This window comes from Larimichthys crocea, chromosome XIII, assembly GCF_000972845.2.
Source record: "Larimichthys crocea isolate SSNF chromosome XIII, L_crocea_2.0, whole genome shotgun sequence".
NCBI classification, from domain to species: domain Eukaryota; kingdom Metazoa; phylum Chordata; class Actinopteri; family Sciaenidae; genus Larimichthys; species Larimichthys crocea.
In genome coordinates this window covers 47,643,074-47,659,952 of record NC_040023.1, presented here as the reverse complement: position 1 = coordinate 47,659,952, position 16,879 = coordinate 47,643,074, and the positions used below count along the sequence as shown (strand labels likewise).

The 16,879-nt window shown below is 43.6% G+C and overlaps 2 protein-coding genes across 21 annotated transcripts in view; one reads left to right on the top strand and one right to left on the bottom strand.

Annotated features, from left to right (window-relative positions):
* Window positions 1–14,574, top strand: part of dync1i1a (dynein cytoplasmic 1 intermediate chain 1a) — a 49,816-nt gene extending 35,242 nt beyond the window's left edge. For all 20 annotated transcript variants that reach the window (XM_019262678.2, XM_019262671.2, XM_019262665.2 and 17 more), the window contains 7 exons: window positions 1,878–2,024; window positions 3,297–3,410; window positions 3,644–3,777; window positions 4,137–4,281; window positions 8,401–8,541; window positions 11,588–11,713; window positions 13,796–14,574. In XM_019262678.2, coding sequence (XP_019118223.1) covers window positions 1,878–2,024; window positions 3,297–3,410; window positions 3,644–3,777; window positions 4,137–4,281; window positions 8,401–8,541; window positions 11,588–11,713; window positions 13,796–13,906 — 918 coding nt within the window. In that variant the 3' untranslated portion in view covers window positions 13,907–14,574. The remainder of the gene's footprint in view (window positions 1–1,877; window positions 2,025–3,296; window positions 3,411–3,643; window positions 3,778–4,136; window positions 4,282–8,400; window positions 8,542–11,587; window positions 11,714–13,795) is intronic.
* Window positions 14,575–14,666: 92 nt separating this feature from the next.
* The window catches only part of slc25a13 (solute carrier family 25 member 13), a 47,412-nt gene continuing 45,199 nt past the window's right edge, over window positions 14,667–16,879 (bottom strand). Inside the window, exons 17-18 of the mRNA XM_019275391.2 lie at window positions 16,711–16,801; window positions 14,667–15,680 (exon numbers count right to left, since the gene is read on the bottom strand). Of these exons, the coding sequence (XP_019130936.1) occupies window positions 15,500–15,680; window positions 16,711–16,801 (272 nt within the window). The 3' untranslated portion in view covers window positions 14,667–15,499. The remainder of the gene's footprint in view (window positions 15,681–16,710; window positions 16,802–16,879) is intronic.

Sequence of the window (16,879 nt, the reverse complement as noted above, 5' to 3'; positions counted from 1 at the left end):
ATATCTCTTTAATAACATGGAATAACTTGAAACCAGTAAAAGAAAGGTCACGAAGGCTGGTAGAAATCAGTCAGTCTGACCTTTATGGTATTAAAGCACAACTATGTAAGTTCTGAAATTAGATCAAGACAATAATCTTTAGGGCTTTTGTTACTACAGCTTTACTTGGTCTGGTATGACCAGTAGTGAACGGTGGCAAACTTCATCTAGAATCTAGCTAAATCTATATTGCCATGTAACTGAGATTACTAAGTGAGTTTGCTGACTTTATGACTGTATTTGCACTAGTTTTACAGTATGATTTAGCATTTCGCATTATCCATTATCCCATAATTGCTACTTATGGTCACAGTGGCCACTGTAGCAGCAGCAGTCTCACTTTAAACTAATGCAGCCAATCTTTCGGAGCATTATCTCTGTCTTACTGGTGTGCACCATTAAAATTACAATTTAAAAGGCTGTTAGAGTTTGTCTATTTAGCTTTATTGGCATCATGGGGTGTTTTTTCCTAAACACAGACTCCCATTGATAGATTCACTCTCTAATGGCTGCTGGCCATGACTGCCAGCAGTGCTTTGTGTCTCAGTTCTCAGCAGTTTATTTATATGCCATAATTGTTCACCAATATTCTGTATAAATTGAACAAGGTGTTTTTAAAGAGGTCATTCCTATGGGGGGATTCATGTAAGTCATAATTGTTTTATAGATGGACTGTTTTAATAGTCATGAATTCATTTTGAATTTCCTTAAAATCATATTTATTGTAGTGTTAATGTCCATTAAAACACCAATACAAAGCAGCGGTATCATCAGGCTTCATGCCAGCAAGCATTTACAACATTTGTAATGCATATACTGTAAATGTATTCTCATAAATCTTACAATCATTGTCGTGTTAATACAGCGATTCAGTTAGGAGGATTCTGATTATTAATGACGAGCTTCGTCGCAGAGCTGTTGTTCCAAAAACAAAACATCTGACGTACTGTTTTCAGGAACACTAAAACTGTCAACAACGCTTCTTCCAACAAAATCTACGAGCGCATTAGGCAACAATGCTTTTTTGCGAAATGCACCCCGCATGTTTTTCTAGTTTGACTGTTTTTAATTGTGCTGTGAGCTTCTTGTTTAACGCTTTCTTGGCTCCGTCTTGCCTGTAAATTATGGTTTCTCTCAACAAGATCATGCTGCTTTACTAGATGGATGGATGGAGGGATGAATTTGTCAATGCGTAACACCACTTACCCTCCTGTAGCACTACGATGCTGAAACATTTTCTCATAACTTCGCAGCACAGATGCTTCATTGGCTCTGGGTCAGGAGAGGCTAGCTGCTGCACGCAAAAAGCCCATATGGGACAAGCACTGAAGAGGAACCAAAACTCAATAAACACGGCATTGGGCAGGGAGGGAGTTCAAGGGTGCGCTTGTCATGATGGAGGCTACAGTGAGCGCTCCAGTGGCTGCTGGGGTTTTGATGCTGTAATGTGAAACGGCTGGGGGAAAGAGGACTACAATTCGCCTCTTTGTCTGGTCTCCGCCCCGGCCCCTCTCTCCTCTCTTCAGCAGACCCTCATCATAGCCAAGCTCATCATCATCCCTCTCCGTCTATCTCCCCACGTCTGCCACCCATCACGCTGCCTTGATCACTCGTTCTCACTCACGCTCTGTCTAGCGTTACCGTTTTCGCTTCATATCGTTCTTTGTTTTTGCCCTTTTCTCACTGTCTGCTGTTTTATCTCCACATTTCATCCGACCAGACCATTTCGATTCTCACCACGTTCATGTCAGTTCACGATAGTGTGTCTTTTCCCATAAATATGCATTGGGATTCTGCTGTCTCATCCTCTCCCCTTCTCCGTCTTTCTCTCCCCTCAGTCTCCTGTAGTATCTGTGGGCTTTGCCAGGTTTCATCCCAACCTGGTGGTTGGGGGGACTTACTCTGGACAGATTGTCCTGTGGGACAACCGCAGTCACCGTCGGACCCCCGTCCAGAGGACTCCTCTGTCTGCTGCTGCGCACACTGTAAGGCTGACATGCAGGCTAAGTCCAGTGCAACAAAACAAAACAGTCAGCACGCAGCTGATCTTTTTAGTTTTGACACATTTAGAAAACATACACACAACACTGTCACAATAATTTTTTTATAAGCTGTGTTGGTTTTACTACTGAAGATATGCCAAATCAATAACATTTTTATATTTTTTTGTTTTTATTGAATCATTTATCAAGCAAGCTCTAACTCATAAAACAGGAAATATATCCTATCCATATTATTTTGAATTATTGATAAGATGATCTTAAGGCATCACAAGAGGCTCTGAGAAATCATGATGGACATTTTTCACAGCTTTCTGACCTTTTATAGTCTGAACAATGAAATTGATTTATAGAAAAAGACAATTCAAATGTTTAATCAATAATGAAAACAATTGTTAGTTAAAATGAAATAAAATAATTCGGGAGGAGTTCAGGAGAGAGTTTATAATGTCATATAAACACGCTGATGTACACACAGCATTATATTTTCACATGATCCTGGCATGACCCTGCAACTTTGAGACTGATTATTTTTTCCACAATAGAAACACACACGCACTCTAGTCATGACTGAAAGGACAGCTCAGACTCTCCAGTGAACTCACTGACCCTCGACGAATTACTCAATATACACTAGTAATATCTTAAGACCCGGGGCCGCTTATAATCACAGCTACAGACACACACACGCGCACACACACGCACACACTGCCATCCGTGCTGTAAGTTTAAACCCCAATAATAAGGCAGTGGCTCTCGCTCTCTCCAGTCAGCAAGTCCAGCCAGCTAAGCATGGTGCTGATTGCTGAATGGATCCTTTGTGCAGCGCGGTACACAAATCAATTACTGCCCAGTAATGACATAATGCTTTCACACACTGCTGTGGATTTGCGCAGCATGTAAGGAAACGAAACATAAGGAGCGGCTACACACTGGCATGTGAGCTGTCTGCTGCATCCGTCGGTCTAATGATGTCAAATGACATTATCATTTCAGGGCCATGACTAAAATCTAATATTACCAATATTAGCGTGTCAAATCATTCAAATATGAATGTGTTACTGACAGGACACTATAAGTAAAATATTTAATATACAGCATGCCACATGTGTAGTGATTTTGAAGCATACTACAGTTGAGGAAAGTTATAAAGTATTGTGCATGCGTGTATCTCCACCCGTCTCATCCATTTTGCCTGTCTGTGTGTCTTTATCTCTCTGTGTGTGTGTGTGTGTGTGTGTGTGTGTGTGTGTGTAGCACCCAGTGTACTGCGTGAACGTGGTTGGCACCCAGAATGCCAACAACCTGATTACTGTGTCTACAGACGGCAGGATGTGCTCCTGGAGTCTGGACATGCTCTCCCAGCCGCAGGTACACGGCACACTTAACACACTGTCCACACGAGCTGCTGACAGCTCAGAGAAAGACTCAGTGAGTCAAGCGTCGAGTCTTTAAAGATGAAGAATATTTTATGACTCAATGTTGGACCAGATAGAGAGTTTTAGTGTTCATACATTTGGGATTCAACATGTATTTATCACTGTGTATAGGCTCACATTAATGTTTTGCTCTGTGTGTGTGTGTGTGTGTGTGTGTGTATGTAGGAGACCATGGAACTGGTGTACAATAAATCCAAACCTGTAGCAGTGACAGGTATGGCTTTTCCCACGGGAGACGTTAACAACTATGTGGTTGGGAGTGAGGAGGGCACTGTGTACACTGCATCCAGACATGGCAGGTTTGTGGACAGGCGCACACACACACACACACACACACACGCTCCATCATCAGTTCACATTTGTTTTTCTAAATGCGGTACATTTGAGTGTTTTTGCCTTGTTGCCTTGGATAATGAAACAAGTAGAATTAGAATTGTTTTCTAAAAGCGATTATTTGGATGCTGGATGGATTATTTTCTCTCAATTTACGGAGTTAATTATTTCACTTTTAATCAAAGCTCCCTGACTGTGCTACAGATTTAATTCAAGCACAAGCTTCCTCAGTAAAGCACGAACCACTTCACTGCTTTACATTTAAACGAGTCGAAAGACCGCTGAAACACAGCAGAGCTGAACCTCCTGTGTCTTCCCTCCTCAGTAAGGCTGGAATCTGTGAGATGTTCGAGGGCCACCAGGGGCCCGTGACGGGCATCAGCTGCCACAGCGCAGTGGGCACCGTCGACTTTTCCCACCTCTTTATCACATCCTCCTTTGACTGGACCGTTAAACTCTGGAGCACCAAGGTATGGTGTGTGTGTGTGTGAGAGAGAGAGGGTGTGTGGGGGGTTGATTGTGGACTGAGAAAATGTGTGTGTGTGTGGGAGAGAGAATGAACTAGTTAGTGAGGAGGAAAGCTGTGTCCTGTAGGGGAGCAACTTCTTGGAAAATCAGTCTTTCTCTTACTACTTGTGTGTCTGCCTGTGTGTGTGTGTCGTAATAAGTCAGGTAAGCTCTGTTACAGGGTGCGTGGATGTAAGTATTCAATAGTAGAGCGACACAGTTCGGGTCTTTGACAAGCCGCACTGATTGCTCAGGTTGCCCACAGAAGTACAGCAGGACAACACCAGAGAACGGTTTACCTGTGATTCAAGACTAAGAATAATCACTGACACTGATGACTGATATTTCATTTACTAAAATCTATTTGTATGATTTAAAAAAATGCACTCATGTAGCACCTTGTAGCACACCATGCACAGAGGCTGAGTCCTCGATGCAGCGACCCAGGGTTCGATTCCAACCTGTGGCCCTTTGCTGCATGTCACCCCCCCTTTTCTCTCCTGGTCCCCACTTTCCTGTCATTCTTCAACTGCCACAAATAATTCAAAGCTCAAAAAAATTTAATTTTTGAGAAATTCAGTGTTTTCTCCCTGTCATAGTTGAATCTGATCACTTTCTGATATCCGTTGGTCTTCATCAGATCTTAAGCATTGTGAGTTAGACTCACTGAGGTGCATTCAGTCTACCTCAAACACACTCTGAAGCACTCCTGCTGTCAACAGTTTTTCCGAGTGACCCTTGTCCACTCGCCGCATTTGTTCTCTTTTCAAAGCGACGTGGCGAATTCCAATTGTAGCGGCGGCAAAAAGCAAAACTGTCACCGTCAGAGTGCTGGAGAAAGGAGAAGTTACCTAATACATTCAGAGACACGATTGCGGGGGTTGGCGGTGAGACACAGGAGAGTGTGGCGAGAAATAGCCGGTGCAGGTGATGCAGACTGCACGCAGGAGAAAAGGAAGGGAAGAAAACCGGGGAGAGGAGTCAGCAGGAGGAGAGTGAGAGGAGAAGACAGACCAATTTCATGTTTAATGGCGGAGGTGATGCTAACGCTGGAGGACAGAGAGATCAACATGAGCAGGGCGTCACACAGCAAGCGCAGCCAGAAATCAAAGAGACCTATTCAATATGAGGAAAATACATAATGCATATTGCATAATACCTTCAGCTTTATGCGAGATCCAGTTACGGCTCTCATACTTGGCTGTGACAGGCAGTAAAGCACTCTGATGAATTTTTGCTCATGTTTGCATGCAGCCAGTCCATAAGTCTTATTCGAAGGGTCCCGTGACACATATTAAAACATTTCTGCGGATTTTCATCAGAAGAGTGTGTTATTTTTCAGGATTTGGGAATTCCCTTTCCTTTGAGGGGCACCGCAGGAATGCGCGTCTGTCTCTTATCCCACATAACCCATATTTGTGTGTGGGCAGGCAGAATACCTGTGTGTGTGTGTGTGTGTGTGTGTGTGTGTGCAAATATAGACACACCACACATGCCTCACGTGCACCTTAAGCAAGCTGCCTTTGCTTACCTAAAATCCCCTCGAGGTTTGCCTTCAACCCAACTGTTGTAAAACACGCACACACACATATATTTGCAGTGAATTCTCTTTGCATTCACACACACACACACAAACACACGTTTGCCCTCGCAGTTCAAAAAGGCCGTCGCACAGAAGTCTGCTGATGTTTTCACACTCAGCGGTGCAAATATTGTGGTTAGTGAAAACATTTAGAGTCGGCCAGAGTGCGAAGACGTCGCGACAGCTGGGAGTGGGTTCATGATTGTGCATAACTTGAACCGTTCTTGCTCTCTTGACCCCAAAACCAGCATCTACTAAGTGATTGGATGAAGCATAATCATTCCACTTTTGCTCTTTTAAGAAGTTAATTAAAGGCCTACATCTCTGTCAGTTCAGGTGATTGATACTGAGTGTCTGTGTTCTGAAAATTAAGATCTTGATCTTCAGTGAAGGATTTTGTCGTGTTTTTTTTTTCAGTTTCTAGCGCTAAATATTTTCTAATTTGTGGACAACATCTGAGTTGCGGTTATTAAATCTGGTGTGAATCTATCAAGCCAGTTTGTGATGCAGATGCAGCCACGATGGAACCAGTGAAATTACACGACTGATGCAGAGACAAGATGATTTGGATCCCTCTGAAAGTCCAAGTCACGAGAGGTTTTCTTTAAGACTGCATGACAGTCTGGACTTTTGAGATAGCACACGCAAAAATGAGAGTGATTGTCGCACTGAAAAGTCGCACTGAAAAGCGTCCATGCATTCATTCGTTTTGTGAACTTTTTCATGTCAGTGAAGTGGCATCTCACCCTGATGATAACTATCAGTATCAGTGATGCTGTTCCAGTTGAAACGTGCAAGAAGCTCCACAGCTTCTCGGCGCAGGAACGATAATGACAAGCAGTTGTTTCACATGCGGCGCCACCAGGATTAAGCTTCATTTAAAGATTAGTTTTAAGGCTTGTTGCTCCAAATCACCTTACTTAAGACAGGTAGATTATGGACAGACTGCAGTAAAATAGTAGTTTACATTTTAAATTGTCTGTAGACACAAGGAGGACTTTATCCATCTCATCTCTAATGTGATGTGTAAACTCGAAGCGTATGGCCAAGTACAGCGAGAGCTTCGAAAAAGATAGCTTTAAATTCAAGCAAGGCAGATGAAGTTACAAAGCAACTAAAACAAGAAGAGGATAAGAGCGAGAGAGAACATAAACAGAACTCTCTCAGCTGATCGAACGCTCAACTGTGAGATGGAGTAAAATGACCTCTGCTGTCACCCCGCCGGCTGGAAAACAGGTTCAATCGAGGCTTGAAATTGTCTCGGCTCTGTTTGTTTGTGTTTGTGTGTTTAAATTTGTGTGTGCGTGTGTGTGTGTAGCTGGTGTCACAACCTTTCAGAACAACTGTGGAGTGAGAGAGAGTAAAGGTGGCGAAGAAAGATAGAAAGAATGAGAGCAGGAGGAGGAGGAGGAGGAGGAGGAGGAGAAAGAGGGACTACATTCTTTCATTTGCTCGTCCAGCCAACCTGTCTCCTCTCCTTCACCCCTCCCACTCTACCTGTCAGGAATGCAGTTTGTAAGCCTCTGGAATCCTAACAGCCGGTCCGAGAGACGGACACACACACACGCACACACACACGGACACACACACACGGACACCCGTATGAAGCCATATTCCCACACTCATTTAATTCATCCTCTGTCTTTAATTGCAGCCGAAGCAGTAGCCTTCAGCCAAGTCAGCGCAGTTCAACCATCACCAAGAAAAAAAAGAACACACCACATTCACAATTAAGGAGCTCTTGCGTGCAAAAAAAAAAATTCTACCAGCATGAGCACATGATTTCTGACTACATGTGTTCCCTAACCTCTCAGTCGTTAAATATTTTAACTTTACTTTAAAATATTTTATCGTACTGCTCTTTTATTTAAAGTAGAACTACAGAAAAACAGCGCAAGCACATATTCAAATATTATCGTTTGATTCTAGCTTATCACAGATATATGGATGTTGGTGTATATCTTCTGACATAAAGAAAGGTTCCACACAATGTAGACACAGTGTCACCATTAAATAGTCCACCAGAGAGCACTGACAGGTTTATACGTTTCTATTTTAAATATAAATGTACACACACACACACTCATCCTATTTCCATCTCCCCTTCCTCTCCGTCCTTCGTCCACCCCTCCCCTTCTTCCTCCCATTTCCACCTCTTCCCATCTCTCTCTCCCTCAGACAGCTGTTGTGTTGAGGTTACAGTACACCTTGTGGAGGGGCCCTCCCTTTCATCTCTCCCAGCGGTTTTATGGTGCTGTGTGAATGTGCGAGGCTTTTTAATTAGACTCTGCACCCAGACAGGCCCCAAGGCTGAGGCAGCGCCACTCTGTCTGAAGCCCGCTCACTCCCTCTCTCCGCTCCTTCTCGCTCTCTTGTCTTTCTTTTCTTTCTATCTCTAGTGTGCCATCTACTGTAATCCATAACTGTCTCTCCGCTGCGCTTTTTCACACCATCCCAGTCGCGCACTCTTACATAGATATCCTCTTTTCCTCTCTTCCAGCACAACAAGCCTCTGTACTCGTTTGAGGACAATGCCGACTATGTGTATGACGTCATGTGGTCGCCCGTGCACCCCGCGATCTTCGCCGCCGTGGATGGCATGGGCCGCTTAGACCTGTGGAACCTCAACAACGACACTGAGGTGTGTGTATACAGTGCGTGTGAGAGAATATAGGTCACTACGGGCGTGTTTTCTGTGTCATCTCTTTGTGTGTTGATGTGCGTGTGTGTGTTTGGTGTCCTCAGGGCCTGTTGCTGGGCCTCAGCCCGAACCACACAACCAAACACCCAAGCTTTTTCCCCTCCCATCAACCCCCGCCCCCTTCCCCACCGCCATCGCCAATCCCTCCACATCCCTCCCTACACACACATACACACACACACACACACACACACACACACTCACACACATGAATTCAAGATTCCCCCGTGGGCGTTTCCCACAGCCCTCGCTTTAAATCAGACTTTAGTGACATCTCCTCATCCCGGCTCCCACCCAGACGTCCCGCTAACATTCCTGCAACTTCTGTCCAACGTTCAGGCAACCTCAGGACCCCACCGCCTTTTCTCATCTGCCTCCCACCATGTGTCGCATCAGTGAAGCACACAGATGTGCATGTGAGACCACGAGCGGAGAGAGCCCCAGCCCTCAGTCCGCAGTCTTATGCTGGAGATGAAAATAATAAAAGGAGAAAGTTCAGGCCAGGGCTTGAGTTACTCAGTACTGTGGGGCAAGATCTATATTCAGAAGAGAGCATGTGAGGTCAGTAAAGAAATATAGAAGATATAATATTAAATATAACATGAAATACAACAATTAAGTTGAGTAACTGAAATGGTTTGTAATTTATTTTATGGTCACGTGTGAATTTCTTATTGATCAAAGAAACTGATAGCACTTCCACATTGGCTTCATTTCCCAGCACCGGAGGTTGCTGCTTGGCAATAACTAATGAACTTGTGCTAACTTCAGACAGAGACAGGGTATCTGCTTACACTGTCTCCAGTCTTTATGCTAAGCTAAGCTAAGCTAAGCCTCTCCACACTGTAGCTTCAAATTCATTCGTCTCTATCTCTGAACTCTTCTTTTAAAGGACCAGTATGTAGGATTCATTGGCACCTCGTGGTGTAGTTACTGATTGCAACCATGTCGCCTCACCCTCTGCTCCAAGAAACTACAGCGACTGCAAGATACTGCTTTTAGTTAGTCTGCTCTGGCCTTCTGTACAAACATTGCAACACAGGTGATTACACACTAATGAAAACATAGTTACGCATTTTTATATATTCCATTTTTGCCATATTCTGTAATCTGACACAATGCACGTTTGAGGAAGGAAAAGTTGCATTCTGGGTAAAAGATATGTTCAGCCATGAGTCTGCAAACTATATTTTTTTTACAGCCCTGATAGTGGATGCCAAACCTTTGATCACTCAGGTAAAAGTAGGGATAAAAGGATTCTCCATTCTCCTCCTCTCTTGGTTTCCATGGAGACAACACCCACAGTGCCTTCAACCTTAATACAAGTCTGCATCTCTACAGATGCTCTCTCATAACGCTCCCTCTCGTTCTTCTTCTTCTTCTTCTCATTTCCTCGCAGCCTATTTTTTTTTATTTACATATAAAATTGACAACTCATCTCCAAGGATTTTATGTCACATCTCAGTTCTCACGTCTCGTCTTTTAAACCTCCAGCACTCACTGATCGCCCGTCACCGGCGTCCTCCCTCTGCAGCACAGATGACAAGTTTCCCATGGTTCCCCCCCCAACAGCAGCCTTTTCACCGACAGAGGAAGAGTTCATTATCGAAGGCCTAACTCGGCTAACAATGTGCTTTATGAGAAACATTTGCTCAGACACACACACACACACACACACACACAAACGGATGTACCAAACACATGCACAGTCAGTCTAATAGAAACAGACTTCCATTGTTGCCATCATATTAAAAACACACAGTCATAACGACACTAACGGAGCAGTGCGGCGCGCCTGGTTCTCATTTCCAGCTTACACACACATACATGCACACACACACACACATGCACACACACACACACACACATGCACACACACACACACAGACATATACAGCCAATTTAAAGCGCTCAGTTCAGATCCACTCGGGCGGAGCGGTGGAAGCTAGTAGGCTAATGGCAGTCAGTCTGTGGTTAGTGCTGCTTTAAATACGCAGAAGCTCGGTGTGTGAGGCGACATGATGCCAAGGCCTCTGTCTCCACTGGTGACATGTGTCAGACTCGCCTGCCACATGTCAGGAACAGTTTATGGAAACACTGCAGATGGTTTTAGGTTTTTAAAGGTGCAACATGAGTACGGCTGTTTACCAAAAAAAAAAAAAAAAGCATCAGCTCACCCACAACAGCAAACATGGATGCTGTTATTATACAGTAAATACCCTTGTGTGTGTGTGTGTGTGTGTGTGTGTGTGTGTGTGTGTGTGTCCACATTTGAGGCTTTGTAAATTTGACAGTGATGTGTTTTCTAACCTCGTGAGCATTTTTTGGGATAAAGCCTTTTTAATGTAGTAGACTTGTTTTGTGAATGAGACTATAATTGCATAATGCTCCTATTTTCCAATAAACATTAAGAAGAATAGCTTAAACAGAAGTTGGGGTCATTAAATAAAAATAAATAAAGACTTAAAAAGACATGGCGTGGGTGTGAATCAGGCCTGATTTGGTTAGAAATGGACTAATTTAATATCCGGGAAACTGGTGACATGCTATTTTGGACGGAACTGATTTGTAACTAATTTACAAACTCGCTCACATTCAGCGGGTTATATTTATCGGTGAGAAAAATATAAAATGTCAAATGAACTCAGACACAACGAGCTGTAACAAAAAAAATGTTCTAGTGGCCTGCAGGCGGCAGGCTGGAGGTGTTGTTGTTTTTATGGACATATTAGAGGGTTTTATGAAGGTTTATGTGCCTCGTTAGAGCCCACATAGGATTTTAACTTCTTTAACACAATGTGCTGTAGGTCCTCTGTTGGAGTTTTGATAGGTCTCGCCAGTTCCTTGTCTCAATGTGTTGTTTATTAAACAGTTCACACATACACGCCTGAGTTGCATTCATGTAATCTGATCTATACGTGTAAGTTGAGCAATTAAACGTTTGGATTAAACCCTAAATGGTCTGTTTTAATTCTTTGTTTACCAGGTACCGACCGCCAGCGTGACCATTGAAGGCGCCTCGGCTCTCAACAGGGTCCGCTGGTCATCAGGAGGGAAGGAAGTGGCTGTGGGCGACTCAGAAGGCCGAGTCTGGATCTATGATGCTGGAGAGGTACGGATCACAGTAGATCACATCATTAAAGTGAAGCAGAACATTCTGTTCAGAGTGATGTGTGTCCTAAAATAATAACTGTGACATATTAAATAGTGTTGTACTGAGGTGTTTTTAATATAATGTTAATATTTTGGCAGCCCGCTCTGGTTAAAAGAAAAAAAAATGGGTGGAGTACATTGTTGTTGGATTCACTTTAAGCGCCGTGATGCATGCAGCCGGTGGTTCTCGCGGGTTTAGTTTTCAGACAATCAAGATTTAATTACACCCTAGGTGCCGAAAGCATGACTGAACTACAATGACCAAAATTTATTGCACCGTTGCAATTAAGTTGTACTACAAGCAGATAGAGAGATTTTGGTGCCTGGGAGATGAGTTACCGGCATCGTGAAATGAAACATCAGTTACAGCTCATCAGTGATACCTCCCTCTCGACGGCGTCTACCAAAATAAACTGTCATGTGGTGAAATTATGGATGCAACTTTTACAGATTTTACAAATATATACAAACGGTCCTCTTGTTGTGTTTCATGTATATTTGGTCCACTGACTTTGGTGAAAGGCATGTCCTATAAGAGCACAACTAAGTGCTTTTTTTTTTTTTTTACAGTGAAACCTCCACATGCACCACAGCCGACCATTTTAAGTCTTTTAACCCTGTATGTTTACCCAACTGTCAGTATTGCATTTTTTTTTCCTTCCTCTTCCCCTTCCCTCTTTCGTGTCCCCCTCGTTAAAATGGCCTCCACATGACTTTGCCATCACCACAAAGCGGCCAACCACCCTGCCTGAGCCTGTATGATCTCTCATGTTAGCAGGGCTCTGGTTAGGATCCCCATGTGAGGCCGCGTTAGCCTAGCCGCTCGGGTTAATTTTAGCGTCTTTTTGTTGTGCGGTGAGTTTAGAGGGAGAGACTCGGGCTGACTCCACGCTGGGTTGATGGTAACGAAGAGTCATCAATAAAAGTGAGCGGGGTTGAAAGGTTTTTACGACTCCAAAGAGGAGTGTGTATGTGGGTGTATGTGGTGGTGGTGATGGGGGTATTTACTTCACTCAAAAACTACCCCCACACAGCTAAAACTAGGAACAGCATGAGAAAAAAAGACATGCCAGGAGTTCCACAAGACCAACAGAGACCTTTGAGACGCTTCCAGGAAAACAACATACCAAATACTTATATTTCAGTCTTATTTTACTCGGTACAAATTAGTTTTGTGTAATTTATCAGCAGGGATTAGGACTGTTTTGATTAGTCCTCCGCTGGTGTTGCACTGGATGGAAAGTCCAACTCATGAAACAAAAGTCCCTCGAATGGCTGCCATGAGACAAAACTTGAGCAGATCAAGGTTAGTGGCTTAACGCTGCTCCGTGACATGAAAATGTTTTTTTGGCCCCGCTGCTTTTAAAAGCCTGACAATACAAAAAAATCCAACCGTGTTTCTTTGACACTAAAATGCCAAAGTCACTCAGGCACCATATACATGATGTTCTGGCAGAGACCCCATGCTGAGGCCAGCCCAGCTCTGTGGGGGGTTTGATGGGGGCGGGTGGGGTGGGGGGTTCAAAATGGCTGCCTCCCTCCTCCTGGTTCCTGTTTAATTACAGCCTGGCCATGCAAAGCGGTTGCAGACAGCTTGGGTGGCGGCCGCGGCTTCTGTCCCACTCATTCCGACTCCCACAGTGCACGACTGCAGCTACACACTTAAAGAGGAACAGTTTGACATCCTGTATTGGCCTCATGGTCAGTGCAGTTCCTATGAGGTATTAGTCATGACTCTCAGAATGACCACTTTGATTCAGACTGAAATATCTATGCAGCTATTTCATGGATCGTTTTGTAGTTTTGTGTATTCATTATCCTCAGAGGATGAACCCTGGTGATGGTAGTGACCCCCTGACTTTTCATCTCACGTCACCAGACAACTTTGGTACACACATTCATGTCCTCCGCAAGATATGTTGTAATAACTCTGGTGACCAAGAAAGAACAAAACAAACGTCAGCTTGGTGCCTACATACTGTGTAGATGTGTCCACCCAGCTCTTAATGCCACCCCGTGTTTGTCCGATGTCTCCTCTCAGCTGTCGGCGACTCACACTGATGACTGGGGACGCTTCGCTCGTACCCTGATGGAGATCCGTGCTAACCGTGCGGACGGCGAGGAGGAGGGGCCTATGGAGCTGGCTTCATAGAGCAGGACTCCAAACCAAAGCAGAAGAAGAATCAAAAGACCTGGTGTGCTTTTATTGGTGTCACTGTAGCATGTGCACTCTGTTTTTTTGGGTCTGTTTTTTTCGTTTGTTCACCTTCATGTACAGCTCCTGTCTGGTTCAAACTGTTAATGGGTAAACCTCTACTGATTTGTCCGCCCCTATTTATTTGTTTCTTTAAGGTGTGTTGCTTGCAACTCATAAGCCTTCAGTATATACAAAGTGGCAGTCTTATAGCCTTATGAAGTTATGTGTACTGTAACGATGCTTTGCACTACCGTAAAATATAAAGCAGGGTCCATAGACTGATTATGTATTGTTTACAAAATGTCATGTTCACTTTTATGTTGTGCTTCTTTTCTCTGTATTATGCCTGCATGCGACACATTCCTGAAATATTCCAGATGCATAAACATGGGCGTTATTATGGTGACGTTTTCACACGTGGGGCTTCGTGGCTGCTTTATGTCAGTGTTTCAGAGTGTCAGAAACTGAATCAAGTGTGGTATCGGCACTTTGTCTATTGTTCTTGACGAGAGCAACAACTGTATAGTCTTTAACGAACCAGAGCAATTATCAAGAGGTATATTGTACTGCAGAGTGCTCGCTGTTAAACCCGCCATGTTTACTATTAAAGCGTAGCTGATGAACGTGTTGTGTTTGCTTTTTCCGTGAATGAAAATTTTAAAAAAACTCCAGCACACATTCGGTTTACTAATATAAGTTTCTCTTTACTATCAGTACACACGTTACAGCCATACATACAGTAAGGCACGATTATTACACACCATATGTAACTCCTACATTCTCTGTACGTACAAATTTAAATACTCAGTCGTGACACGCTGCAGACGTGCAGTCGGTGCCAGCTGTCTCTCAGATATTTACACATCTGCTTACATTTAGACCTGAAACCAAACATCTTACAACAGTAAACATTGTGTACACTCGCTGTGTTACACCGTGTCTTTACATTCAAGTACTTTTTGCTCGTATTCTTGTGGATACATTCGATCAAATCGGCACACTACTGAACGAGCAACTCAGGACCAAAATAGCTGTAAAGATATGAAAATATGTCTCTGGATTTCTCATATATACAGAAGTGCCACACGTATGAGTGATCTTTTTTTTTGTCAGCTATATGATCAATATCAAGAGTGTGCTTTTTATTAGAAAGCAGCATAAGGAAGACACTGGAATAAGCTGACTGTATGTAGTTTGACAGTATTTTCCAAAAAAAGCAAGCAGTTAAGGTGTGTTTGAACGCCTGCCAGCCCTCCTACTGCCTGTGTGCATATACTGTACCAGCTGAACTGTATGAAAAACAAAACCACGATATAATACAACTCTATACAATGTCAATCAAAGTCAAATAAATACTGCACGAGTCCTACAAAGAGTGTTCTTGAGTACTCATGCTAATTGGCTCACTAATCCATATGGTTGCATATGAACTACCATATATATGATTATAAGAAGAAAAATTATAAATAAATAACTTAAAACACTACAAACTTGATGGAAAACATTCAACCCTTCTCTTTCACTTACTCCCCCACCCGTGGAGGAGGTTCAGGGGCTGCTCGCGCTGGAGGCGGCTGCCGCCACCGTGTAGCGTGGGAGATGGAGTCCAAACTTGCTCTCAATGCCAGCGAACGTGGCCACGGCCAACCTGAAGCCTCCAATGTGGTCGGGGTTGGGCGCCGGCAGGCTGATCCGAGACTTGGGGGTGGGCTCTGAGCCAGCTGGCTTTCTGTGGTGTGTGGAGAGAGAGAGAGAGAGAGGGAGAGAGAGAAGGGGGAAAGAAAGAGGAGGGAGGAAGCCAGAGGCATAAAGAAGGGGGGAGAGAGAGAAAGGTGAGGAGTGGTGGAGTAAGAGTGTTAAACAACATAAACACAGTGCAAGATGTTTTAACCGAAAAAGTGGAGAAAGGGAGCTCGCACACAGAGTTTTATTATTATCTTTCATTAATATTATTTGTTCACTGCTGTTCACCACAGAAATAAACATCTTAATAATAAAATCTAAGTGGGATGTTAGATCTTAGAGCAGAACTAAATCAAATCCCACGCTGATTTCACGCCGAGCTTTGCCAACAGGGACAGCAAAGGAGCACAGATGAACTCACTCAAAAGCCACGATACATCTTCATGGGATCTGCTGTTGATTTTTTTTAAGAGAGAGGCAGCTACATGTAAAAGTCATGAGCCATCCAGCGAATACATGCATGTGCAACACAGCTGTCCATTAAAAACAGCTCCATTTTTCGGAGCCGTTTTTCAAGAGGTTCACCATCTCTCTTTCCCTGCTGGACTTTTTTTTTTTTTTTTAACCAGAAAAAAGGAGTGAATTATTCCTGAGAGGGAACTATTTTGAGAAGGGAAATGAGCCTGTTCCAATCTCTGAAGTGAAATGTGCAAGTACACATGAAAGTACACGTACAAGTCAAATGGGTGCTGCCTGGCCTGATCACTGTGCGGTGGTAAAACTCTTGAGTTTGGAGAAAATTGTCACATCAAGAGCTTTGAGTGAGGGCTTCAGTCTGTCAGCTAATGTGCACAGAAATTATTTTTGGTCTTGTGGCATTTCTTTCTCTCATGCAGAGGAGCGAGGACACACACCAGGAGCAGCTTTCAACTCGTTCGTTGAAATTAACACTATTGTTCTGGAAGGAGACGTCTTTGATAACGAGATGAACTAGCTGTAGTATTCTGTCTTGTCGAAGTATTCTGTGTTCTGAAACTCAGTTTGTTGGAATGTTAGTACGACCGAGTGAGACTCACTGTCCTCCAAAGTCGACGTACAACCAGCGCTGCAGGAGCTCGTAGGTCACCAGGGTCACTCCAAACTGAGGCGAGGATCTGAAGACACGAGCTGGAGGAAGGAGAACAAATGTGTTTATTACGTTTATATGATATACTGATATTGACAATAACCATGATATTCAAAAAA